General features: G+C 41.5%; 1 protein-coding gene across 1 annotated transcript; it reads left to right on the top strand.

Moving 5' to 3' along the window:
* The first annotated feature begins 1,082 nt into the window (after positions 1-1,082).
* LOC135080498 (protein sel-1 homolog 1) lies at positions 1,083-27,979 on the top strand. Its single transcript, XM_063975129.1, has 15 exons — positions 1,083-1,551; positions 1,936-2,057; positions 2,521-2,605; positions 3,199-3,422; positions 4,474-4,669; positions 6,784-6,926; positions 8,588-8,713; positions 9,236-9,358; positions 9,842-9,947; positions 10,622-10,770; positions 11,737-11,902; positions 14,586-14,751; positions 15,874-15,975; positions 26,365-26,467; positions 27,413-27,979. Exons 1-15 carry the CDS (start codon positions 1,302-1,304, stop codon positions 27,557-27,559), a joined length of 2,208 nt encoding a protein of 735 aa, XP_063831199.1. The 5' UTR covers positions 1,083-1,301; the 3' UTR covers positions 27,560-27,979.
* Positions 27,980-27,999: the final 20 nt, after the last annotated feature.

The following is a 27,999-nucleotide window of genomic DNA, read 5'->3' on the forward strand; positions in this document are numbered from 1 at the left end:
AAGGTTGTCAAATTGACTGACATGTTTATCGTATAGTACAGTCCACTATGAAAATTAGCTGTGGTTTGTTTCAACTACCTATTTTAAAATTTTTTGTCACTTTCTAAGTGTTGAATTTTATGGAATTGGGAAAGAAGTACCGAGTTTTATGCGTTCATAAGCAGACATTGCAGTTGAATATTCAAGTTCTGAATTTGATTATTCATGATTAATAAAATAAATCCTGCTAGCTCGATTGATGGTTTCATTTAATTTATTTAAACCAGGTTACCTATAATAATATTTTATGGTTAATTTATGAAAATATCAAATTAGCCCGTAATCCTGAATCCTGATACATAAAGTTAGCCAATTCATTTAACACAGGTACGACTGTACTCAGTGTTGCACTATCAAATGCAATTGTCGCGCCTCTATGCCAGGGTTTTTATGTTCCTGGTCAGGCTATAATTTTATTTTGGTATCGATAGTTTTGTGCGACATTATGTAAATTCAAGCCCCCTTACTAATAAAACTTACACGCTCGTTGAACAGTGTTTTAAAGTGACGGTTAGTATGGAAATGTCATTTTAAAACAGTGTTCAACAACTGTGTAACTTTTTATTAGTAAGGGGGAAGCAATACTATGAGATAAGCCATGGATACATTTAATTAGGGTACAAATGAAACAACATATTGCGGAACATGTCCCTGAGCATGACTACATGATGTTTCCGAAGACAATGTTTAGCCCGCAGAGCGTCACCCTCACCACCACCATGAAACAAATTAACATGTTCTCTCTAACATGGACCCTCGACCCCGAGTCACAGAAAATAAATAAATGTTTTGCAAAACATGGGTACACAATTACACAGTTCGGAGCAGTATAATATGTATGTGTAACATTTTTTTAATATTTGTCTAAAAAACAAAATTAATACATGAATGCATAAGTCAGCAAATGTGACATAAAATTAATTATAAATTATTAGATTTTCCGTCTGTACTCGTATTCTTTAGCTAAGCTATATCGATATCGATTCGATTCTTGAATATGGTGCAGCATTATGTTATCAACTGTCAGATTACTGAATATGAGATCGATCATTATTTTTCGAGAAAAATAGTATAGTGGCTATTTGTGCTGAAAAATGTGGTTTGTGAATTGTTAGCAATTGCTACACGTGTTTGTTATTTATTGGCATATGTTTAAAATGATTTGAAACTTCGTCGAAATATTTATCCGTACAAAAGACGTGTTGCATTTGATCAAGTAAGGGACACGTAATCTTTACTTGTTTGTCGGGTTTTTGAGCAACATGATGCGACTAGAACTTCTTGCGCTGTGTTTATGCGTCACTCTGTCGGCTGCTGAGCTTCTTGGTCCAGAAACGAAGAAGGAAACAGAAGAAGAAGATGCTTCAGACAGCTTGGACACCGGGACCAAAGTGGACTCGGAATACATCAAAGAATTGACCGACGCTGTCAACAAAGAGATTTCGACACTTCAGGAGTATGCCGATGCTATTAAAAAGTCCCAAGAGGGGAAGGATCAGGAGCCAAACAAAGGTAAAACAATGGTCTTTAAGCCAGTACTACTACTACCTTTTCTATTACATTATGGTATTTTTTACCTTAGTCTAAAGGTAAACCTACCCTCTGACCAAATCACTAGATCTTATAATCAGTATTACTAAACTAGCATACACCTGGTGGGTGAATCTTTAAAACAATTCATAAAATTCCACAAAAATCCAGAAATTCCAGGTGCCAGACTATTTTGGAGACAAAAAGTCACACAGTTAATGCCAAATATGATTAAGTTTGCCTTTTTCCCTGCTCTGTACAAAAAAGTTATCAAACTACTTTGATGAGTACAACATCCTTTGGCATAAGGGAGTTTTTATCATTAACTTTGAATACCAATTAAAATATGAATTTCCTTTTATTCAGATATCCAACTTGATCAGATGGAGTATACACTAAACATCCTGAAGAAGAGCATCTTGAGGAACACAGAGCCCAGTTGGTTCCGCGATGTCAAAGGAACCGATGAAACTACTACTGAAATAGATGTAAGTTTAACTCTTCAACACATTAGAATGTTTATAAATAGCTGATTCAGATTGCTAGTTACATTAGCATAATATTGTACACCTAGATATGATAGGAATATTACAACTCAAAATAATCCAATACTAAGTTAGTGTGATTATTGGAATCTGCGCCAAAATACTTGCTGTTCCTGTATAAATCATTATTTTGAGTTGTACTTCTCTTTGTCTAGCTAGCTAGATGTGCATATTATAAGTTTTAAAATAATACTTTTATTGCTACCAATGATTTTTTTTCCCCCTTTTTACATCTGCAATCGACTTAGGTCATAATCAGATGTTTTGTCTTGCTTTTTTGTTTGTGTTCATGAGGAGGGGTATTCCAGTAAATTCTCTCCCTCGGTTTTTACTAATTCACGTAGCAATCTAGTCCAGCCTTCCAATATTCAATGAATTTGAAATTAAATTAAGCTGTTGTTTACAGAAAATGGAAGAACAGCAAAAGAGTTTTCTAGAGAGTATATTGCCTCCGGAGCAAGAGGAGGAGCTCACGCCTGAACTGCAAGAAGGTATTTATAAAACACATTTTTTCTATATTTACTCAATGGTAAGAGTAGCCAGCTCTCACAATGCTGATCTATAGTTAAACAGATATATTATCCGAAATGTTTTTTTCTAAGTATGTTACTGATCTGTTTTGAGAGAAATAAATTATTATCAATGGTAAGTAAGAGTAGTAGAATACATCATAGCGGGGTTATGGACTTAGTTCTACTATTGTGTATTTTTTGTGAACCGTGTACGGGTTAAAAGTCGAAGTCTTGTAAGTGAATGCTAATAAAAAATTATGCAGAATTTTTTACAGCTTGAATGAAGAAAATATCTAAGTTAAGTTTTTGAAACCGATGGCTTTGAGGGTTATAATGATTTTATGGTTTTCTATTTGTAAACATCTGTCATTCATATTATGTATATGCTTAGCTAAAAAGCTAATCCATCTTATCTAATCTCAGCTAAGTCCATCTATCTTGCCCCCAATGCCTGTTTAGGGTTTAGCCCTAAACTCCTCCTTAGGGTTTAAAACTGCCTGTTTAGCTTAGGATTTAACCCATACAAAATCAAATAGTTATTCATTCTATTTATATCCACGAAATGATTCCAGCCAAAGAAATATACGACGCCGCTGTAGCAAAGCTAAAGCGTCGCTCTCCGGACCTGCGAGGCGCCATATTGCAAGTACAACACGCTGCAGAAAAAGGCTACGTCCCTGCCAAGATCAAGCTGGCGTGGTCTCATATCTTCGGGGAGGGAGTGGAACTTGACGTGGATAAGGCTAGAAGCATATTTGAAACGCTGGCTGAGGAGGGAAATGGTGATGCTCATGCGGTAAGTTATTTAACTACTACATGCCTGTAAGATCAAGTCGAAAAAGGCTACGTCCCCGCCAAGATCAAGCTGGCTTGGTCTCATATCTTCGGCGAGAGAGTGGAACTAGACGTGGATAAGGCTAGGAGCATATTCGAGACGCTGGCTGAGGAGGGAAACGGTGATGCTCATGCGGTAAGTTATTTAACTACTACATGCCTGTAAGATTAAGTCGAAAAAGGCTACGTCCCTGCCAAGATCAAGCTGGCTTGGTCTCATATCTTCAGGGAGGGAGTGGAACTAGACGTGGATAAGGCTAGAAGCATATTTGAGACATTGGCTGAGGAGGGAAATGGTGATGCTCATGCGGTAAGTTATTTAACTACTACATGCCTGTAAGATTAAGTCGAAAAAGGCTACGTCCCTGCCAAGATCAAGCTGGCTTGGTCGCATATCTTCGGCGAGGGAGTGGAACTTGACGTGGATAAGGCTAGGAGCATATTCGAGACATTGGCTGAGGAGGGAAATGGTGATGCTCACGCAGTAAGTTAGCTAAGCGAACTTTCACGTGGACTGAATTAGGAGCACTAACTATCGAACTAATTGTGTGTCACAATTTAAAATTAAACATCATTGCCCAACGCATAATACTGTTGCATCAGACAAAACAGTTTATAGAATGTTAGTTGACATCATTAGCCAAACAACTTAATTATGTTAATTTAAAGTATGCAATGCAAGTGATTGTAATGTTACCTTACCAGTAATTACTGAACCAGCAACTATTTTAGTTAGGTACGTTTTCAGCTAATGGTAAAATTGTTTAAGAGGCTGCGCAATTTTAGTCACTTTTTGTTGCAAAAAAAGTGTCTATTTCCCTTTTTCACTATCAATCCCTAATTTTTAAGTAACCCCTATGGTAACACATAAGAGGAATTTTGATTTCATATAGGTTCAAAAATTAGAGATTGATGGTGAAAACGGGCATATGTCTGGGGAGTGTGCTTTCGTTTAAGCAGTTTGCGCAGCCTCTTAAAAGTTCTCATATGACTTATGTCCCTTTTTTATCCAGGGCATGGGCTTCCTTTACGCCACCGGTGTGAGTGTACCGGTATCGCAAGCAAAAGCCCTGGTACACTACACACTTGGCGCAATGTCTCACAGCGAGTATGCCATGATGGCGCTTGCCTATCGCTACTGGGCCGGCGTCACCGTGCCCTCGTCATGCAGTCGCGCGCTAGGCCTCTACATGACTCTAGCCACCGAGGGTGAGTGCCGAGTGCCATCATATCTTGTGGGAGTGTGATCTTTGGAAACATGAACGTGATATAATGCTTAATTCAATACAACATACATCTGTTTCCGCAATTTATTACACCGATCTTATCGCGACAAGGAAATTCCGTGCTTTTGCTCATAAGGCCCCCTTAATTGATATTTATTGTCCGTGGTGCATAATCTTTTCTTAAATGTTTTAAATCTTTGTTTGTCACCTGTCATCCGCTTTGCAATGGAGGGATGTCGAACCTTAATTTCGAACTCCTCCTATGTTCTTCTGATTAATTTCGTTGCGGGTCCAATGACAGTTTAACTTTCCCCCGGGACAAACTTGACCTTCATTGGTTGGATTTTTGTGGCGGTCAAGCTGTAGATCCTGGCTACACAGGAGTTGCAGTGGTGGGAACGAGAGGTGGGAATAGTCCCGTTACTGGGCCGGCGTCACCGTGCCCTCGTCATGCAGTCGCGCGCTAGGCCTCTACATGACTCTAGCCACTGAGGGTGAGTGTCTGATAGCAACTGCCGAGGCTCTCGTCCTACACTCTGGGCGGATGGCTCACAGCACGCCATGACGTCACCGTGCCCTCGTGTGGCCGCGCGCTAGGCCTCTACATGACTCTAGCCACTGAGGGTTCGATAGCAACTCCCGAGGCTCTAGTCCTACACTCTGGGCGCGATGGCTCACAGCACGCCATGACGTCACCGTGCCCTCGTGTGGCCGCGCGCTAGGCCTCTACATGACTCTAGCCACTGAGGGTGAGTGTCCGATAGCAACTGCCGAGGCTCTCGTCCTACACTCTGGGCGCGATGGCTCACAGCACGCCATGACGTCACCGTGCCCTCGTGTGGCCGCGCGCTAGGCCTCTACATGACTCTAGCCACTGAGGGTGAGTGTCTGATAGCAAAGTCAAAGTCAAAATTTCTTTATTTGTTTAGACTAATAAATAGTTCTTACAAATCGTCATTTTGCTCTTAAGGAGCCTCTACATGTCTCATAATCTTTTTACCCTACCAGCGCTTCGAGACCAACATTTGGCAAGTGCTGAGAAGAAGCGCCGCAACAAACTCAGTCACCACTGTCTGCCGGTTAATATAGATAAATAGAAATAGTAGTAGTAGCACAGAATAATAATAAGTACGTAGTAGGTACATTCAATTCAGGAGCAGTTCACTGAATTTACCATGCATTCTTGTATGGTGTATCTTATAAGAATGGGTATACAAGATTGCGTGGTATATTAAACAAGGTAGTGACGTGCTAATATCTATAGGCCTCTACATGACTCTCGCCACTGAGGGTGAGTGTCCGATAGCAACTGCCGAGGCTCTCGTCCTACACTCTAGGCGCGATGGCTCACAGCACGCCATGACGTCACCGTGCCCTCGTGCGGCCGCGCGCTAGGCCTCTACATGACTCTAGCCACTGAGGGTGAGTGTCCGATAGCAACTGCCGAGGCTCTCGTCCTACACTCTAGGCGCGATGGCTCACAGCACGCCATGACGTCACCGTGCCCTCGTGCGGCCGCGCGCTAGGCCTCTACATGACTCTAGCCACTGAGGGTGAGTGTCCGATAGCAACTGCCGAGGCTCTCGTCCTACACTCTGGGCGCGATGGCTCACATCACAGTACGCCATAATGGCGCTCGTCTAATATTATGTGAGAAAAGCAAATTCAATCGTCCAAAACCGATTTGGCCGATTGCATTCTGCCAAATTATGTTCTGCCGAACTGTATTCTGCCAACATTCAGTTCTTTTTTTGTCAATGTTGCAAGCAGCTAAAGTTATCATCTGTCAATGTTGAATTAAGCCAACACTAGGTTTTGTCATTTTCGGTGCCGGAAAACGCATACGCTCATAAACCTATGTAGCACGCTGCTATTGTTGCATTATGTCAATATTGCTTCTGCCTAAAATCGTATTCCGTTAATGTCGTATTTTTAGATTTTGCATTTTGATAATAATGTTGCAATTCTTACAATGTTGTAGTCTGTCAACGTTGTAAGAATGTTCTTGTTAAATTTTGCCAATGTCCAATATTTCATTCTGCCACTGTATATTTCCAACGAAGGCTTCTCTCTAACCCCTGCCGTTGTTGTCTCCAGTGGCCCGTACTGTGAGCTGGAGCGGCGGTCCCGCTGTGCACCGCACGCGGCTGGCGGACGAGGCGGAGGGCGGCGGCGCGCTTGACTCCGACCTCATCGAGTACTACCAGCTGCTGGCCGAGAAGGGCGACGTGCAGGCCCAGGTATACCTTGAATAGAATGTATGAGGTGGACCGACGACCCTTCCCGCGACCTTTACCAGATCGACGGTCCACCTAGTAGGAGGCCTGCCCACGCTACGTCTTCCAGCCCGTGGTCGCCACTCGAGAGCTTTCCTGCCCCAACGGCCATCGTCTCTACGAGCTATGTGCCCCGCCCAAAAGAGCCTGGATGCGGGCAGCGCAGGACCGTTCATTGTGGAAAACCTTGGGGGAGGCCTTTGTCCAGCAGTGGACGTCATTTGGCTGAAAAAAAAAGAAAAAAGAAAAAGAACCGACGACCTCATAAGTGAGAAGCCACACGGTGCGGTGGCGCCGCACCGCAAACATTTTGCCGCATCACTGTACACATGTGGTTAGTTAGTTAGTTTTGCAGGGCAATCGAATACCGCACTTAGCCTCATGATTGGGTCATTGTGCGCGATTTGTGGTTTATCTTCCTACTCCAACCACCCCAGATCCCCCCAGAAGGCGAGCAGCGCGTCTAGGCTGCTACAGGCCTCCTGTAGCGACGATGGTGATCGAAGAAATAGACATGTTGACGCCACCATAAATTGACGTACTTCTTAAAACTGTCAAAACGAAACTCCCATAGATTTTGTATGGCACTACAAGCAAGTGACGTCACTATTTTGTCAACTCAAATAAAATACTTTTTTCAATTACAATGCGACCAAAAATCGTAATTTACAGGTAATTTAAAATTAATTAAGTTTTTAAGACCAGAATAAAGTGACGTTTTAGAAAAGTTGTGATTTCGAATTATTGGAGAATGGTGTCAAATTGTCCATTGAGCCCGTTGTATACATGTGGTATGCGGCGCCGCAACGGCACCGTCGCGCTTAATCGTAGTGAGGTGTGCCTTCGGTGCGGCGCCGGAACGCATCGTCTGGCATATCATTGATTTTTATATGCAGGACGCCGCAACGACACCGCTCCCTAAAGGTAACAGGAAGGCGCTGGACGCCAGCCGCTAGCGACCGGGCGATGTGGAAATTATTAGGGGAGTCATATGTTCAGCAATGGAATGTCCTGTGGCTGAAATGTTGATGATGGTGAATGGGATGAGGCATCTTTATAATGCAAACTCCATCCTTACTCACCCCTTCAAGCCCGTCAACCGCTTGGGGATTCAAAATCGAGAATATTTTATTTAATTTTGATCACTAGTGGCACTTATGATTGATGAACCGATATGCATGAAATTTACTAGTTAACGTTTAAGATCTGGGGAGAAACATAGGATAGTTTTTATTCCGGTTTTTGATAGGGAGACATGAGCTCCATAAAATGCTTCTGTGACCAACCGAAATTCATGCAAAGCCGCGGGCAAAAGCTAATAAAGAGTATTGGGTTACTGTCAGGATCATCGTGTAACCACGTGAGCAATTTGTTCAATTATTGTTATAGTCTGATCCGTGAGCACGTAGAATTTTGTCCAATGACCCCAAGCTACCCATCCTTATCGCTCGCGAGTAATTATATTGCTGTCGCTACTGTGGGACTGGCGCCCGCAGTGAGTGTGCGAGCGCGACAGCAATATAATTACGCGCGAGCGATAAGGATGGGTAGCTTGGGGTCATTGGACAAAATTCTACGTGCTCACGGACCGGGCTTTAGTAACAATCGTCCACGCTATCCCACAGGTGGGCCTCGGCCAGCTACACTTCCAAGGCGGGCGCGGCGTGACGCTGGACATCAACAAGGCGCTGCACTACTTCACGCAGGCCGCTAAGGCCGGCAACGCCATCGCCAACGCGTTCCTCGGAAAGGTAATAAATACCAATATTTCGTTTCGTTGGTGCTAGGGCTTGTTCCAAATCCGTCTGGCTAGCTACCACTATCTTACCTAAGTCTGTCGCCATAACAACAATGTTAACAGCATTGTTGTGTTCCGGCAGTTAGAGGTAACATAGCCAGTTCCTCTGTCGTTGAGGATTCCGCGTGAAGCTCGCTTCCACCTTCTGTATGATCATCACTTACCATCAGGTGAGACGCATGCCAAGGGCTTCCTCGTTGTGGATTAAAGAAAATGAATAATGTTATAAAGAGAAAAATGTTGTATTTTATAAAACGATTAAACCAATGGACCGATTTCAAATATTCTATCACCATTATGACTGACTAACATAGAAATATAACGAATATTTACCCAGGCGAAACTACAATTTGCTATACATTTGGCAGCAGCCGATTCCATACTTTCCGCTTGTCATAAAATGGTGATAGGGGAAGCTTTGTTGCGACGTATAAGTGCCCAAAAAATAATAATAAAATTTTATATTTCCTCACAGATCTATCTAGAAGGCGGTGACGGCATCAAGGCTGATAACGAGACAGCGCTGCGCTACTTTAGAAAAGCTGCAGAACTGAACAACCCAGTGGGACAAAGCGGCCTCGGCATTATGTATCTACAGGTATTCTTGCTTTAATATGACTGCAAACCCCCAGAATTCCTTAGCCACATTATGGGATCACATTCTAAAACGGAAAATAGGAAAATAATGGAAAAAACCATCATATTCATTTCGGTGCAGTTGCATTTGCAGGGCTTCAACCAAAAGCCGTAAACTTAGATTTCGGGTGCATCTGTCACTGTCACTCAAACAGTCATCTCGTTTAGCATAAGTGGGATGGAAACATTCGAAACTTCAAATAAGTTGGAAGTGCCTGTCCCGTAAAATTAGGTACTGTCGACTTTAGACTTCTTAGTGAAAAATAGCTCTTATTACGACTCCAAAATTTCTTTTTACTGTGTTCTACAGTGTTTAGCTTGATGTGCCATTATCTGTACATGCGTCTTCTATATATCCATTCTCCTCAGAATTACAGAATGGGGCTGAGAAGTAAAATCAACTTCAAGAATACTTTTGACAAATCGTATTATGTTTGTTGCTTAGGGCCGCGGGGTGCCGAAAGACCTAGCGACGGCGTTCAAGTACTTCACGATGGCCGCTAACCAAGGCTGGGTGGAGGGACAGCTTCATCTCGGCTACATGTACTTCGGTAAGTGCTTATTAAATAGGGAAAGGTGTATGGTTTTGGTTACCCATTTACCGTTTGTAGAATACGATTATCGACTAAAGCCTGGTCCGTGAGCACGTAGAATTTTGTCCAATGACCCTAAGCTACCCATCCTTATCGCTCGCGCGTAATTATGTTGCTGTCGCGACTGTGCGACGGGCGCCTGCACTGAGTGTGCGAGTGCGACAGCAACATAATTACGTGCGAGCGATAAGGATGGGTAGCTTGGGGTCATTAGGCAAAATTCTACGTGCTCACGAACCAGGCTTTAATTTAAATATAATAACTAATAACGCTGTCAGCCATTTTCCTGTGGTCGTTGGTCCATCGAACAGATGTGGGTGTCTTACGTCACGTTTGTGGAGACGTAGTAGCCATTTTTGAACCTATTGTACTCCATCTTACGTTTTTCTTGCAAAATACGTGCTTAAAGCACAAAATGCTGTATAAGTTCTTCATAAGCGGCATTGACTTCCGGGGACTTCAACAGGCCAAGTGATGTTACTATTTCATCAAAAGCGTACTTATAGCACTAACAGCTGTATAACTTCTTTATAGGCAGCATCGGCGCGGCGTCCAGATGACTTCAGCACGCCAAAAAATAATGGAATCAACAGCATTCTTATAGCACTAACAGCTGTATAACTTCTTTATAGGCGGCATCGGCGTCCGCCGCGACTTCAAGCAGGCCAACAAGTACTTCTCACTAGCGTCGCAGTCGGGCCACGTTCTGGCGTTGTTCCACCTCGGCCAGATGCACGCGCAGGGCCTGGGCGTGCTGCAGTCCTGCCCCACCGCTGTGGAGGTGAGTGTAGCTGTATAGGAGTTTTATAACGGCTCCATAGTCCACAACCGCCTCTGTGGTCTAGTGGTAAGACCACCTGCTTCAGACGCAGAGGTCCAGGGTTCGATTCCCAGCGGGGGCAGATTTTTCTGTTCTGTTTAGTTGGTGGTAGGGCTTGTTCTAAGTCCGCCTGGCTAGCTACCACCATCTTACCTAAGTCTGTCGCCATAACAACAATGTTAACAGCATTGTTGTGTTCCGGCAGTTGGAGGTAAGATAGCCAGTTCCTCCGTGGTTGAGGATTCCGGGTGAAGCTCGCTTCCACCTTCGGCCTGATCATCACTTACCACCAGGTGAGATACAGGCCAAGAGCTTCCTCGCTGTGGATAAAAAAAATTGTTTTGCTGAAGTTTCAAGTCCTGATAAATACTCTAACTTGTAGCTGTATAAAAGCTCTATAACGACTCCATAGTTTAAAGACTTCCGCAAGTCCTGCTTGACCTAAAGACTCCCAGGAAAAGTACGAACACTGAAAATTCACAACCGCTAGACAATTAATCACTGTGAAAAAACTCTTACTTCTTACGTGTTCGTAGACGTTTCTTAGATGTTTTGGAAGGCACTCTAAAAGACAAATATCACCCACAACACAAACTTAAGCTGTACCCGTGTTGTGCAAATTTTTTTCTTCTGAAAAATTCGTTGACTGGCCAACTCATAGATATGTGAAGTTCGGTCTGTGTTCTTTAGTGGGTCGTTTAAAGGCTCTATTTCTTGAGTCACTTCGCAGCAGTTAAGGTGAGGCCTGTGCCCTCCTGTGGAACATTAATTTAGTTAGTATAGATAAATAGTTACTTGTTTCTTACAGTTAAACAAGATCCTGGAACTGCGGGTGTCTATGAGCGACGGTAATCACTTACCATCAGGTGATTCGTCTGCTCGTTTGCTTCCTGTCACGTAAAAAAACCTTTTTGTGTATTCTTGTAGCTATTCAAGAACGTCTGCGAGCGAGGCTGGTGGGGCTCCCGTTTGATGTTAGCTCACGCGGCGTGGCGCGCGCGAGACACCGACTCGGCGCTACTACAGTACCTGGCCATGGCGGAGCGAGGCTACGAGGTGGCGCAGACCAATGCCGCCTACATACTCGACTTAGGTGAGTGGCGTCAAGTTCTAATAGGGCTGCAAGAGAGCTCCTTATGAGTCTCAAAAGAGTTATCTTGTGGACTGGACTGGTACCAATATCTAATGGGGCTGCGAGGCTGCATAGACCATAGTCTAGTCATAGTATAGACAGGCTTCCCACTCGGACCGACGATCTGGTGAAGTAGTCTCTCGGTTGATGTTAGTGCACGCAGCGTGGCGCGCGCGAGACACCGACTCGGCGCTACTACAGTACCTGGCCATGGCGGAGCGAGGCTACGAGGTGGCGCAGACCAATGCCGCCTACATACTCGACTTAGGTGAGTCATACATTCTCAAAAGAGTTCTTGAGTTGCCTGGACTGGAAGACACTAGGCACTAGGTAAGTGGCGCAGACAGAACCTTACAGATCAAATCCCACCATCCACCATCTATGGCCAAACGTCGGAATCGCCGCCTTTTTTAGGAACGTTCTATCATAGAAGTCCACCCCGTATTGTATCTCACATTATACAAGTATGAAGGTCAAATGGAACAGCAAGAGAGCTCTTTATAAAGCTATATTCTCAAATTTTTCGAATTGCGACCATGGACTGGAAGACGTAGTATAGACGACTTCCGAGTCGGTGGATCGACGACCTGATGAAATAGTCACGTGCCTGATGCGTCGCGGGACACCGACTCGGCGCTACTACAGTACCTGGCCATGGCGGAGCGAGGCTATGAGGTGGCGCAGACTAATGCCGCCTACATACTCGACTTAGGTGAGTGGCATCAAGTTCTAATAGGGCTGCAAGAGAGCTCCTTATGAGTCTCAAAAGAGTTATCTTGTGGACTGGACTGGTACCAATATCTAATGGGGCTGCGAGGCTGCATTGAGCGGTGACCATAGTCTAGTCATAGTATAGACAGGCTTCCCACTCGGACCGACGATCTGGTGAAGTAGTCTCTCGGTTGATGTTAGTGCACGCAGCGTGGCTCGCGCGGGACACCGACTCGGCGCTACTACAGTACCTGGCCATGGCGGAGCGAGGCTACGAGGTGGCGCAGACCAATGCCGCCTATATACTCGACTTAGGTGAGTAGCTCAAATCAGACTTTACAGGTCAAATCCCAACAAATACCATCCATGGTCATCGGAGCCGCCTCTTTTTCGTAAGGTTCTGTCACAGAAGTTCACACCGATGCCGCGATGTGGTATTGTATCTAGGCCTGAGATATTCATCCAACTTGTGACGTCACTTTCTGAGATCAAAAGGTTGATGATATTCGTGATATTAGTAAGGGAACACATAATAAAATTATGAAGGTCTAATGGCAAGCAAAAGAGAGCTCTTTATAAAGCTATATTCTCAAATCTCTCGAATTGCGACCATGGACTGGAAGACGTAGTATAGACTACTTCCCACTCGATGGACCGACGACCTGATGAAATAGTCTCGTGCCTGATGCGTCGCGGGACACCGACTCGGCGCTACTACAGTACCTGGCCATGGCGGAGCGAGGCTATGAGGTGGCGCAGACCAATGCCGCCTACATACTCGACTTAGGTGAGTGGCATCAAGTTCTAATAGGGCTGCAAGAGAGCTCCTTATGAGTCTTAAAAGAGTTCTCTTGTGGACTGGACTGGTACCAATATCTAATGGGGCTGCGAGGCTGCATAGACCATAGTCTAGACATAGTATAGACAGGCCTCCCACTCGGACCGACGATCTGGTGAAGTAGTCTCTCGGTTGATGTTAGTGCACGCAGCGTGGCGCGCGCGAGACACCGACTCGGCGCTACTACAGTACCTGGCCATGGCGGAGCGAGGCTATGAAGTAGCGCAGAATAATGCCGCCTACATACTCGACTTAGGTGAGTGGCATCAAGTTCTAATAGGGCTGCAACTGTTGCAAGAGAGCTCCTTATGAGTCCCAAATAAGTTCTCGAGTGGACTGGACTGGTACCAATATCTAATGGGGCTGCGAGGCTGCATTGAGCGGTGACCATAGTCTAGACATAGTATAGACAGGCTTCCCACTCGGACCGACGATCTGGTGAAGTAGTCTCTCGGTTGATGTTAGCTCACGCGGCGTGGCGCGCGCGGGACACCGACTCGGCGCTACTGCAGTACCTGGCCATGGCGGAGCGAGGCTATGAGGTGGCGCAGACCAATGCCGCCTACATACTCGACTTAGGTGAGTGATTGGTAGACTTGTGACGTCATACTTTCATGGTCTACTATAGAGATCAAAAGGCCGATTCGGAATTTCCATGAGCGAATAAACTGATAACCCCGTACTTGGCCGTTATTCAGGCAACATGGGCTGAATTTTCACACCTAGTAAGTTTTATGGCATTGGAACATAATACTTCGGTACGAAGATATAATGCAGCTGCAAGAGAGCTCTTTATAATGAAAAATTCTCAAATGAGTTCTTGGATGACACGGACTGAAAGAAGTAGTACTTAGGTACTAGGCCTCCCACTCTGTGGACCGCCTAAATGCGCGTAACGCAAGATCGGGTGAAAAAATTCTGAAGGGGAGGCTTTGTTCAGTGGTTGAAATGAACAAACGATCCTCAAATCAGCATACTTCATAATAATACGGGACTATTCCCACCTCTCGTTGCCACCGCTGCAACTTCTGTGTAGCCAGAATCTACAGCTTGACCGCCAATAAAAAAACCTTATAATTATTATTCTGTCACCAGGCGAAGGCAGCGTGTTCAACGAGAGCGAGCGTTACGCGCGCGCGCTTCAGATGTGGTCGCGCGCCGCGTCGCAGGGCTGCGCCAGCGCGCGCGTCAAGCTGGGAGACTACCACTACTACGGGCTCGGCGCGCCGCAGGATCTTGAGGCCGCTGCGCATCATTATAGGTCAGTGCACATAAAATACAGGGCAGTGGACAAAATACAGGGCAGTGGACTCGATGGGGCCGTACCATTACAGGGCAGTGGACACACAAGGCCGGGTTGCACAGGGGAATGGATGCAGGGTAATGCTTCTTTAGAGCAGCAGTGATAAAGCAGGGCTGCGCCAGCGCGCGCGTCAAGCTCGGAAACTACCACTACTACGGGCTCGGCGCGCCGCAGGACCTCGAGGCAGCCGCGCACCACTACAGGTCAGTAACTATACAGGGCAGTGAAATACAGGGCAGTAGATGCAGGGCCGTGCCACTACAGGGCAGTGGACACACAAGACTGCGTCACACAAGGTATTAAATGTAGGGCTACGATACTACAAGGCAATGGCAACTATTAAGGGCTGCGCCAGCGCTCGCGTGAAGCTAGAAGACTATGTACGACTACTACCTCGAGGCAGCTGCGTACCAATACAGGTCGGTAACTATACAGGGTTGTGAAATACAGGGCAGTGGATGCAGGGTCCATCAATACAGGGCAGTGATGATGAAGCAGGGCTGCGCCAGCGCGCGCGTGAAGCTGGGAGACTACCACTACTACGGGCTCGGCGCGCCGCAGGACCTCGAGGCCGCCTACAGGTCAATGCACATAAAATACAAGGCAGTGGATGCAGGGCTGTACCACTACTGAACAATATACAGGGCTATGACACCCACTGCCCTGCCACTACAGAGTAGTAGACATTGTGCAGGGTCACGACACTATAGAGCGTGAACACGATGCAGGAAGGCTGCGACACTACCGTGCAGTGGACGCCATGAGAGATTCCGCTACTACAGGGAAGTGGATGCAGAACCGCACCACTGCAAGGCAGTGAACACTATACACGGCTGTGGACACTATGCAGGGCCGCTAGGGCAATGTTTCACGGTCATTGTCAACGAAAATGCTACCTTTTAAACGCCAACTGATTTTGCGTCTGATATACTCGCGTTGTTGGTCCAGGTTATATTTTTAAGCGAGCCCCCCCTTGATCCCCAGAGCCTCCAGTAATTTAAAATGCGGCCTTGAATTCAAACACTGCTACTCGTATAATGTGTATTTATATTCAAGCGATTTTGAACTCTGTCCCCTCAGGATAGCGTCGGAGCAGCTACACAACGCGCAGGCCACGTTCAACCTGGGCTACATGCACGCGCGCGGGTTAGGACTCGCCAAGGACTTGCATCTCGCTAAACGGTCAGTTAAACGCCAGATAAGTCGTAAAAAGAAATTTATTTCAAATAGGCCTTTAAAAAGCACTTTTACATGTCCCAGTTTAACTTATCATAATCATAATCATTTATTTATTGCTTCATAAGTGTACATAGGTGGTGATCTTAAACTTAGTCTCAACTTATGACCCTGTAAGGGTGTTGCAAATCTTGTATCGTAGGTACATTACTAAATATTCTACAATAGTTAGTAATAATTAATATTGATAAATTATAAAATTAATTAGTTTACATTACAATTAAAATACAATAATGTTTCTCCATACCTATTCATACATAATTTTCATCATCGCATCCTACTCAAATTATAGAACTCCTGAATACTATAAAGACATTTTGATATAAGGAACTCTTTTAGCTTGGCCAAGAATAATGAGTCTTTTTCAATATTTTTTAAATAGGTAGGCAGTTTATTATAGACTACTATGGACATGTGGTAGACTCCTGATCTTACCAGGTGAAGCTTAGTGTCGGGTAATGCTAATCTATCTTTGTATCTTAAGTTACGGGGTGCTGAATATTGTTCTTTTGCTTGGGAGTAAATAGTTTTATTCTCTCTGACAAATTTACATAGACCTAGGATATAAATTGATGTTAGTGTTAATATTTTTAGTGATGTGAAGTGCTTTCTACAGCTTTCAGTTTCAGTTATGTTTACTATTATTCTAACACATTTTTTTTGTAGAATGAAAAGGTCCTTGGCATCTGTGCTATTCCCCCATAGTATCACTCCATAGCTAAGCCAAGCATGCGCATAGGCATAATATCCGTACCGCGCGGGAATAACTTGACATGTCATTTTTGCGTACTTTTCAGGGGAGCGATTTTAAAGTTTAGAGTTCTCTGGTAAATCTGAATTAATGATAATTGATATTTTTATGATTGAAATAAGCTAATTTTATGCGTATCTTTCGATTGGCGTAAGAATTTAATTAAATTATCTTCTTAATCTATTAAAAAAAAGACTTGTCAAGTTGTGTACCGACGACTTGTCAAGTTATTCACCAAAGAAAAACAAACATTTAAGGTGTAAAAATTGGATTTAAGTTAATTATTTTGAATGAAGTTTAAGTAAAAAAACAAAACATAAAAATAGAACATATTTTTATCACTTTTGCAATGAAATAGTAACAAATTTATTAGAAAAATCAAATATAATCGCAGATTATGATTGCTTTTGATCAGATAACTGTACATTTACTTAAAATAAAAAAAAGACAAATAAAAGAACAAAAGCCATGCTTCATAACAAGCACAATTAATTTTAATTATTTTAGGCTTACCATTAAGCTTAAAAAAATTAACTGAAATATTTTTGCGTAAGGTCGACACGCCCTTTCGCGTCCACCGTCCAGTTCACGTCCAAATGACGGATCACTCTAGAACGAAAGCTATTGCTATGATTCCCTGAATGTATGACAGGTAAACCCACATTAAAAAAATCTTATAGCATGCTACCGTTTTTGCCAAAAATAAATCCCACGTGAGCAGGTGCGCGTTTCAAGGTAAGTTTTTAATATATTTAGGTCTAGTTTGGGATTTACCGCAGTCTCTAAGCCTTAACCATGAACCATACAATACGGATAATGATATCGGTGATTGTACTTTATTAAATGACACTTAAAATAAGGTGGATGCGAATTTACTACAATGAAATTTCCACTTTGCGTCAGAAGTGATCGCGGTCTGGTCTAACTGGGTCTAAGATATTAAAATATACAAAACAATGCATGTTGTATATTATTTAAAACGTTATTTACATGACTTATCGAACACAAAGATTTTTTTCAGTACTTAGGCCTTTTCCTGGACGCTAATACACGCTCCAAATGTAGCTTACCCTTTGTGATAGCCAATTTGCGTCCACATTATCACGACAATTTTTTAAATACAGAGTACAGACGTTGTAAATAATATTAAAAAGCAAACTGTGCCTAGAGAGGAGACCATATTGCAAATTGAGCCATGCTATTGAAATTTTAAAAAATGAAATAAACTAAAAATATGAATGTTTATAATTATTAAGTGTGATACCTAAATATTTTGAATACCAATTAGGTAGTAAGATTTTATCTATATTTTTTTATTTCCATGCTGTTATTAATTATTAGTGATTTGAATGCATTTTTTCTATAATATTAATATTACAAAGATATTAAAACTTCTAATGGTTTAGAGCAAGTTTAATACTATACTTATAAAGACTAAAGGGAGCATAATGACAACAATTTTTCGTTCAAAATGATTACGAAAAATTGTACATTATTTTTATTCCTCAAATCTACCAACTCACTAAATAGACGAGATCTGGCGTATCGACCCTACTTACTTTTACCTCATCATTATTCCTAACTAGCTTTCCGCCCGCGGCTTCGCCCGCGTGGAATTTTGTCTGTCACAGAAAAACTTTATCGCGCGCGTCCCTGTTTCAAAAACCGGGATAAAAACTATCCTATGTTCTTTCCCGGGACTCAAACTATCTCTATGCCAAATTTCATCAAAATCGGTTGCGAGGTTTAAGCGGGAAAGCGTAACAGACAGACAGACAGACAGAGTTACTTTCGCATTTATAATATTAGTTGGGATTAATGTCATTGAAGTCAATAGACTATAAAAAATATCCGGAACTTAAAGTTGACCTAAAAGTTTATTATTAGATTTTTTACTTATATTCGGTTGTCAAACGAAATCTTAGTCTGTTATGAAAAAACATAAGTAGATAGTACCTACCTATTGACTAAACTTATCCTTCTACTTTCAACTTGCTATTTAAACGTTAATTTAGTTTTAAACTATTAAAAATAGTAATAAAAGTAATAATTAACGACGCTTAAATATATTAAAAAATATTTTCAGGGGTTGCAAAGTAAAAAATATTTAAAGACGCTCGAAATCCTGACAATGTTATACAGTGTGAGTCACGTTAAAGTGTACATATGAAAATAGATGAAACTAGACCTATTTTTATCGACAAAAAAAAGGTCAAAAAATTTTTGAGATTTTTTTTTAATTTTTTATAGAACTTTTTTTCTTCCAATTACTTATTGTAAAGAAAACGTAATAACTTTTAAACTAAGCGGTATATCCTGATAAAATAAAAACAGTCATAATGCTAAATAACAGGCAATACTAAAACAATACATAAAATACACAAAAAATGCCAAGAAATAATAAAAAATGATGCTTTTTGAAAAAAATCTGATTAAAAATTCGTATTTTTTTGGTTTTTTGATAAATTTCTCTAAAAAATGCCCCTATAACAGATGGTTTTTATTACTTTTTATTATTTTCTATCGTATTACTTTTGTAAAACTAAAAATCGCATGTCTCTATCCTTATCACAACATTTGCTATGATCGTTTGAACAAAGGCCTGCCACCACATTTTTCTCCGCTACAGGTAGAGACAATTTTAATTTTAACTCAAATGCTTATTTTACTTCGAAATCTTTTGTTTTTATTTAAAATCTAACTTGTCTTTATCAAAATTACAAATCTAGAGTCACTTTCAGTTTCGTTGTTAACGAAGCGTTGAATGGCGCGCCCGGAGAGGCTTAGTTCAAACGATCATTGCAAACATTGTGATAGGGATAGAGACATGCGATTTTTGGTTTTACAAAAGTAATACGATAGAGAATAATAAAAACTAATAAAAACCACCTGTTATAGGGGCATTTTATGGAGAAATTTATCAAATAACCAAAAAAATACGAATTTTTAAGCAGATTTTTTTCTAAAAGTATCATTTTTTATTATTTGTTGGCATTTTCTAGGTATTTCATGTATTTTTTTAGTATAGGCTGTTATTTAGCATTATGACTGTTTTTATTTTATCAGGATATACCGCTTAGTTTAAAAGTTATTACGTTTTCTTTGCAATAAGTAATTGGAAGAAAAAAAATTCTATAAAAAATTTTAAAAAAATCTCAAAAATTTTTTGACCTCTTTTTTATCGATAAAAATAGGTCTAGTTTCATATATTTTCATATGTACACTTTAACGTGACTCACACTGTATTTTAACAACTGCTAAAACACATATAAAAATATGATTATACGAATGTAATAGCTGGATAACTCCAAATATCCAAACTCTTGACAGTGTGCATAACTAGACAACTGCACATATCATGGATGTGTTTAGTACTCAGAGAGGATCATAACAAGTTCACTTCAAGCCTGTAAAACAATACCCACCACTAGTAAAATACTTAACCTGTCGCCTTACCTCGATGAACACGGAGTCCTGCGCGCTGCTGGCCGCATCGATTTTGTCAAATTAAAAACGAAAATCCATAAATGTATAATAGGCCAGTAGAATTAAACACAAAAATTGATTAAATCGGAAATAATTCCTACAAAAGATTTTTTTGCTTTAATGGCTTCATTGGTTGCCCATTAAGACTCTCCTAAGTTTTCGACTTCGACGGAGTTGTGCTTAAGTGGTGGGGGCCCCCGAAAGGGGCGTTTTTTCGGTTTTCCGGTTATACCGCGTAAAGGACTTACCCTATCGAAAAGTGGTCTTCATGACGGTTAAAGGGCACTTAATCCTGCATTGAATAAGACCAAATTCATATGTTTTGGACAAACCGTTCTCGCGCTAAAGTTCGGCAAAGTAGAAAATATACGTATAATTAATGACCCTCTCCGCGTCCAATGGCTTGTTACCCACATGCTTCCAAGCCTTGTAAAGGGTCGCCTTAACCAGTGTAACCCTAACAAGGCTCACGAGTTTGATTCGCTTATCCTTGTTCGTCCCAGCCGTTCCTTAACTGCGGTTGCTGCACCTCTTCCTGGCACTCTCCTGAACGACTCTGTGTTACCTAATGTGGCTGCCCCTCTTCCTTGTACCCTCATGTACGATTTCATTGCTTAGCCATATGCCTGGTCCAAGGTTCGACGCCACAAAATCAACTTCGTACGAGTGAAAATAGTTTAAATACTATTTCCTGTGCTTGCAACATTTTTCTTTACTGCTTCGCCTCTATTAGTCGTAGAGTGATTGTATATATCCTATAGCCTTCCTCAATGTATGAGCTATTCAACACAAAAATAATGATTTCAAACAAACTAGTAATTCTTAAGATTAGCGCGTTCAAACAAACAAACAAAAAACTCTTCAGCGTTTTAATATGAACTTGTTGTTGTTGATTTTTGGCGTCGAACCTTAGACCAGGCATACGGCTAGGCAACGTAGTCATGCAGGAGGATACAAGGAAGAGGGGCAGCCACAGTAGGTAACACAGAGTCGTTCATGTGAGTGCCAGGAAGAGGTGCAGCAACCGCAGTTAAGGAACGGCTGGGACGAACAAGGATAGGCGCATCAAGCTCGTAAGCCTTGATAGGGTTACACTGGTTGAGGTGGCCCTTTTCAAGACTTGGAAGCCTGTGGGTAACAAACCATTGGACGTGGAGAGGGTCATTAATTATACGTATATTTTCTACTTTGCCGAACTTTAGCGCGAGAACGGTTTGTCCAAAACATATGAATTTGGTCTTATTCAATGCAGGATTAAGTGCCCTTCAACCGTCATGAAGACCACTTTTTGATAGGGTAAGTCCTTTACGCGGTATAACCGGAAAACCGAAAAAATGCCCCTTTCGGGGGCCCCCACCACTTAAGCACAACTCCGTCGAAGTCGAAAACTAAGGAGAGTCTTAATGGGCAACCAATGAAGCCATTAAAACAATAAAATCTTTTGTAGGAATTATTTCCGATTTAAAAGCTAATTCTACTGGACTATAAGTCGAGATATTAACAAATACATGTTCTGACATACATTGATAAATCGAAATATAAATGTTTGTAAGAATAATATTAATTGGATATATCGTTATGTCAAATATTTATTGCCTAAATTGGAGATATTTACTTGTGAACAAGAGCTTATTTCAAGTATTTTTGGATATTTCGAGTTGATTTTTTTATATCAGAAGGGTATAAGGTAGAGGAAACGTTTAAGCTAATAAAAAAAAAAAAGTGCAGGTCGAGATGTCAAGTTATTCCCGCGCGGTACGGATATGCAGATGTGGCTGTTTTTAGATCTGTGCATTTTTTTAATTCGTAAAGCGCATAAATAAATCTGGATAGCTTAGTCGAAATTTTATTTACATGTGGTTTCCAATTTAAGTACCCTACGAGTACTATATGGGCCAGTTTAAGCAGAAGCAGCGGAAGAAACTGTTAGGCCCAGAACAGACGGTGAAACGCAACTGCAACGAAACTGCAACTGCTAGTTACTTTTGAGTTGCATCTAAGTTTCTGCCATAGCGTCCGTTGAGAGACCACACATGACGCGACCAGTTTGAAACTTTCAGTTTCATTCATCCGAATCATCAGAAAGTTGCAGTTTCGTTGCAGTTGCGTTTCACCGTCTGTTCTGGGCCTTATTCAACCTTTTGGTCATAAAAGTAATTTATTTTCTAGAAAAATGATTTTAGAGCCACAGGACGTCCATTACTGAACATAAGCCTCCTTGAATGATTTTCACATTGCATCGCCCGGTTGGTAGCGACCTACATCCAGCGCCTTCTTGCTTTATTCAGCAGTGGACGTCCTGTGCTGTGGCTGAAACGATGACGCTTTTAAAGCGCTAGAATTTTTTAGGTTTTATGCGGTTTGCATATTTGGCTAGTGCGGAGTAAAATTCGTTCGTTTCATCCAAATGACGTCCACTGCTGGACAAAGGCCTCCTCCAAGGTTGTCCACAATGCACGGTCCTGCGCTGCCCGCATCCAGGCTCTTCCCGCGACATTTACCAGATCGTCGGTCCACCTTGTGGAGGCTTGCCCACGCTACGTCTTTCAGCCAAATGAGTAAAATGATTTTTTTTTTTTTTTTTCTTTTTTTTTTTTTTTTATTTGGCTTACAAAACTGGGTACAATCAAATATCATGCAAAAGTAAGTAATGAGTGTAAAATCAATTCATACTGATTTACCCTACTCGATGTAAGCACAGCATGCATATAAAAATAATTAATTAAACCACCTTAAATTAAGAATATTACACAGATAAACCAGATCTTACATTTACACAGAACTAAACAAAATTTGGACTAATTTTAGACTATTTTAAATCAAGAATAGCCGTATTGATACGGCGCTTGGCGGAGACGAGAGAACCAAAAAAGATGTCAAAGACAAAACGCATAGAATTGTAGCAAGTACACATGCGATGTAACGGGGAGTGCTGACCGAGTCGAGTCCTGCACGGAGGGATAGAAAACGTCTTTCGATTTAGCACGCGGCTGCTACTACGAGGTACGGCAAATTTTAAACGTTCCAGTATATCCGGGGCATCGATAAGACCATTAACGACCTTGAAAAGGAAAAGTAAATCAGAAGCTTTCCTACGGATGTGCAATGGAGTAAGACCATAGTGTGAAAGGCGAGCCTCATAGGACTGTAGTGAACGACACATGTTATCTGAATAGCTAAGATGATACAAGAAGCGTTTTTGTACACGCTCCAGTCTATTTGAATGGACTTGGTAGTCGGGGCTCCACACCGGGCTACAGTACTCCAGTATACTGCGGACTAGACTGTTAAAGATAACAACTGTGATCTGAGGTTCTTTCAAAATATTCATCTGTCGTGCGATGAAGCCACTGAGCTTAGAGGTCTTTTTAATAATAGAATCTATGTGCTGATTAAAACTTAATTTGCTATCGATTATCACTCCTAAATCTCTTATACTGGAAAGTTCGATCAAAGGGACCTCGTTAATAAAGTAGGTTGAGGTAATTGGAAGTAATTTTCGTGTAAATCGAATCACAAAACATTTACCCGTATTCAAAACCATGCCATTAAGTTTACACCAGTCCTGAACCTTACCAATATCCACCTGCAAAGTATGAACATCATCAGTATTATTAATTTCGCGATAAATTTTTAAGTCATCAGCATACATTTTGAACTGCGAGTTGATACAAGAAGATAGGTCGTTGATGAATAAGACAAAGAACAAAGGTCCTAAGTGGGAGCCTTGAGGTACCCCTGAAGGCACCAGTTGTGCTACTGAAGTATGTCCATACAAGTTGACAATCTGAGAGCGATTTTTGAGATAAGACTCACACCATCTGAGCAGCGATCCGTGAATACCAACGCCTTCCAGTTTCAGCAGCAGCATATCATGGTCAACTAGATCGAAGGCTTTTCGGAAATCAGCGTAAAAAGCATGAACTTCTCCCTGCTTGTCCAAAGTGTCACATATATCGCTAACATAACTTACCAAGTTCGAGACTGTTGATTTTTTTGGCAGAAAGCCATGCTGATTTGGGTGTATTAATCGTTTTACATGGTTGTAAACTCTTTTTTGGACAATAGATTCAAAGATTTTACCAGCTACAGAAAGAATAGAAATAGGTCTATAGTTACTGACGTCATTTTGGTCACCTGATTTATGAATTGGGGTAAGATGTGCAATTTTCCACAAATCAGGAAAAACTCCTGTTTGCAATGATGCGTTGTATATGTGAGACAGCGGTATGTATAAGGTTTTAGCGCAAATCCTGAGGAAAAGGGGTGGTAACAAGTCAGGCCCAGCCCCCTTGCTACAGTCCAATGTTGAGAGATGTTCTAAAATTTCATCTTCGGATATTGAGAAACTGCTGAGAGGAAGTGCATTATCATCAATCTGAAATGTATTTCGAGAAACTAATAGATTTGGAGTATTATATTTATTATAAACTGTTTGAAAATATTTTGAAAACAGGTCACAAACTTTTTGTCCTCCACTCACAGATTCCGACTCAAAGACCATATCATTAGGAATAGTAATACGACCTGCCCTACTACCATTAACAAATTGCCAAAAATATTTAGGCCTGTCACGTAAATTATCTCTCGCCTGCATTTTGAAGGTGGCATAATTTTCCTTAATTAAAGTGTCACAACGTTCCCTCAAAATGTCAAATGTGAGTTTATCCATAGGATTGTGGTACTTTTTATATCTTGAGTGGTACTTGGCTTTTTCTTTTAGAGCCTGTATAAGAGGCTTGCTGAACCAGATGGGATACTTTGAGTCTCGTTGAGTCTTATAAGGGGTATGTTTATATACGATTGGCATAATGTTATCATAGAATTTTTTCACCATTTCGTTAGTATCGCATACATTCTCGAGAATATTAGACCAGACCAATAAAGCTAATTTTTTATTGATCTCATCGTAGTTACAAGCAAAGAAGTTTAATTTTCTGATCCGTTTAGGTTTCAATGTTTTTCGATTAGGTATTGAGAGAGTAACAACTATGGGTGGGTGATGTGAATCTATCTTATCTACTAAGTGATCAACGGCTCCACAGACTGACAAGCGCTCAGGTTGATTGCACCATACTAAATCCAGAATTCGCTCATTTTTGTTTGTAATTGAATTACACTGATATAGATTAACAAACGACATTGTATCGATTAAATTGTTGACATTTGTATTACATGAAGGTAATGAGGCCATATAATTATTTTGTAGATCATCGCTCACAGTCCACACAATATCGCCCATATTGAAGTCACCCAAAATTATTGTAGTGGATAACTGTGGTATATAGTTTTGAATAACTTGAGTTAAATTGTTAAATAAAATGTTTAAGTATTCCGGACTGGGTGGCGGAGGGATGTATAACGAGCAAAAATATATATCAGTGACACTATCACATTTTAAGGAAATCCATAATTCTTCACAAGATGACTCCCACTTAGTTTTACGTATCGCTTTAAATTTTTTATGAACAGCAATCAGCACACCACCACCGTCTTTTTTTGATAAGTGTGAAGATGAGGTGCATCGGTCCCGTCTAAAAACGTCATAACGGTCATCGAAAAGTTCCCTATCAAACACGGTATTATTAAGCCAGGACTCAGTCAGCACTATAACGTCATAATCGGTACGTATAGTAGACAAATAAAAGTTTTCAGTTTTTGTTCTCAAGCCTCTAACATTTTGGTAATAAATTTTTAAATTGAATTTAAATATGATAACTCAAAAAATCATGCAAGTAGGTGTATTTATTGTTATTACAATTTATTACAATTATTTTAATGTTTTTAAAAAATGATAAAAGCTATAGACATGTTGACACCACCAATCAATTGACGTACTTTTTAAAACTGTCAAAACGAACTCTCCCATAGATTTTGTATGGCACTACAAGCAAGTGACGTCACTATATTGTTAACTCAATTAAACTACTTTTTTCAATTACAATGCGACCAAAAATCGTATTTTACAGGTAATTTAAAATTAATTAAGTTTTTAAGACCAGAATGAAGTGTCTTTTTAGAAAAGTTGTTATTTAGAATTATTGGGGAATGGTGTCAAATTGTCTATTAGAAAATGTTTCAATAATGATTCCTCGCAGATGCTACGACTTGGCGGCGGATACATCGCCGGACGCTCGCTTGCCGGCCGCGCTGGCGCTCGCCGCACTCTCGGCGCACACCGCGTTACACGACTTTATGGAGGTAACTACCGTTTACTTACCTCGTCATCTACCATGGTGGTGACCACCCTTTTACTTATGTTTTTTATGTGACAAGTAGCAGAACTTAACTGGTTACCAATGAGGGCTATCGTTTTAGCGCTCACCAGTTAGCGCCACTGTAGAGTAAGGTCCTGTCACTTGCTAGTAGCGAAGACTGGCACCAACTGGTGAGCGCTAAAGTGGTAGGAGGACTATCGCATTTGCACTCATCAAGATGGCGCCACTGTAGAGTAAGGTCCTGTCAATCGCCAGGGGTGCCAACTGTTAAGTATAAAAACGATAGCCCTCATTAATTTCATTACGAAATGAAACCTGTTATTAAAAAAAATGGGCGTACCGAGGAGGGATAGGGGAGAGCTGCTACCCCCACCCCCTAAATATGGTACGCCACAATACCTTCCTAGTGTGTAAATACGGAGGATTCTAAACATCCGATTTACGCCCTCTAAGTCAAATTTCCCACTCCTGGCTCAGAAACTGCGTAACGCCCAAACCTGGTTATCTATCATGTTTGAACATAGGATACATAAAGACTAATATCCGTAGTGGCGGTAATCCGTGCTAATATTATTATAAGGAAAAGGCAAGTAAACTGCTTACGTAATGGCTTAAAATCAAAGGTGGTAGAAGTTTGTATGGGGAATCAGTATTCTCATGTTGGCAATATCTTCTTCTTCTTTTCGTGTCGACAACAAACCTACACAGTGTCAGCCCAAAACTCCGCCACAAGAGTGGCGTTGTCAGTAGCACTCATCAAATCCTCCTGAGTGCAGTTGCTTGGGTTGGCAATATGAAAACTCATTATACCTTCGATGAAAAGCGTTTTAGGGATTTACACTCTAAACTCATTCGCGACAGGCCTAAAATTCACACTGTTAAAGTCACACCTAAAAGCTAAATACTAATAAACCTTCACCTTCCGCAGTCGTTCTCGTCCAGCCCGCTGGCCATGCTGTTCATCACCGGCGGCGACTCCTCGCTGCTGTCCAACTGGGACCTCTACCTCATGACAGCACTCCTGGGCATCCTGGCCATCCTGGTGTTTGCCCGCCGCCCGGTCGCGAGGCGCTGAAGTTTAAGTAACAAGAACAGTGGTGAAATAGTGACTGTGTGAGCTAGTGATGCAATGTGGGCGGAGCTAATGAGTGGGCGTGGACTATTCAGAGTAGGGTTGCAACTTTGGGGTGGGAAGTTTTGAATAAATGTAAATAAAAATTTATAAATAAAGGAATTTCAACACCTTTTCAAAGTACGCCCAAACATATCTTCACGCTCCATTTTGAGCTCCTTGTGATCATGAAATAGGGCTAGGATCTTTTTGCACAATGTGGAAGTAACCTTAAGGTGAATTCACATTGACATTTGTATGACACAATACAAATATCACAGCTCCTGCGGATGTGAATATATCTTTATTCTTAAAACGTCGTGTAGACATGTGATGATTGACCCATTCTTCTTAAAAACTCAAATGAAGTATAGAAATTATTTTCGAACACAAATACAAAATAT

This window comes from Ostrinia nubilalis, chromosome 18, assembly GCF_963855985.1.
Source record: "Ostrinia nubilalis chromosome 18, ilOstNubi1.1, whole genome shotgun sequence".
NCBI classification, from domain to species: domain Eukaryota; kingdom Metazoa; phylum Arthropoda; class Insecta; order Lepidoptera; family Crambidae; genus Ostrinia; species Ostrinia nubilalis.

Bases quoted from the DNA above. Each gene is read 5' to 3' on its own strand.
- LOC135080498 (XM_063975129.1), top strand. From the start codon at position 1,302: ATGATGCGACTAGAACTTCTTGCGCTGTGTTTATGCGTCACTCTGTCG. The intron at 6,927-8,587 runs GTATACCTTGAA...GCTATCCCACAG, and splicing joins AGGGCGACGTGCAGGCCCAG to GTGGGCCTCGGCCAGCTACA. The intron at 14,752-15,873 runs GTCAGTGCACAT...CTGTCCCCTCAG, and splicing joins GCCGCTGCGCATCATTATAG to GATAGCGTCGGAGCAGCTAC.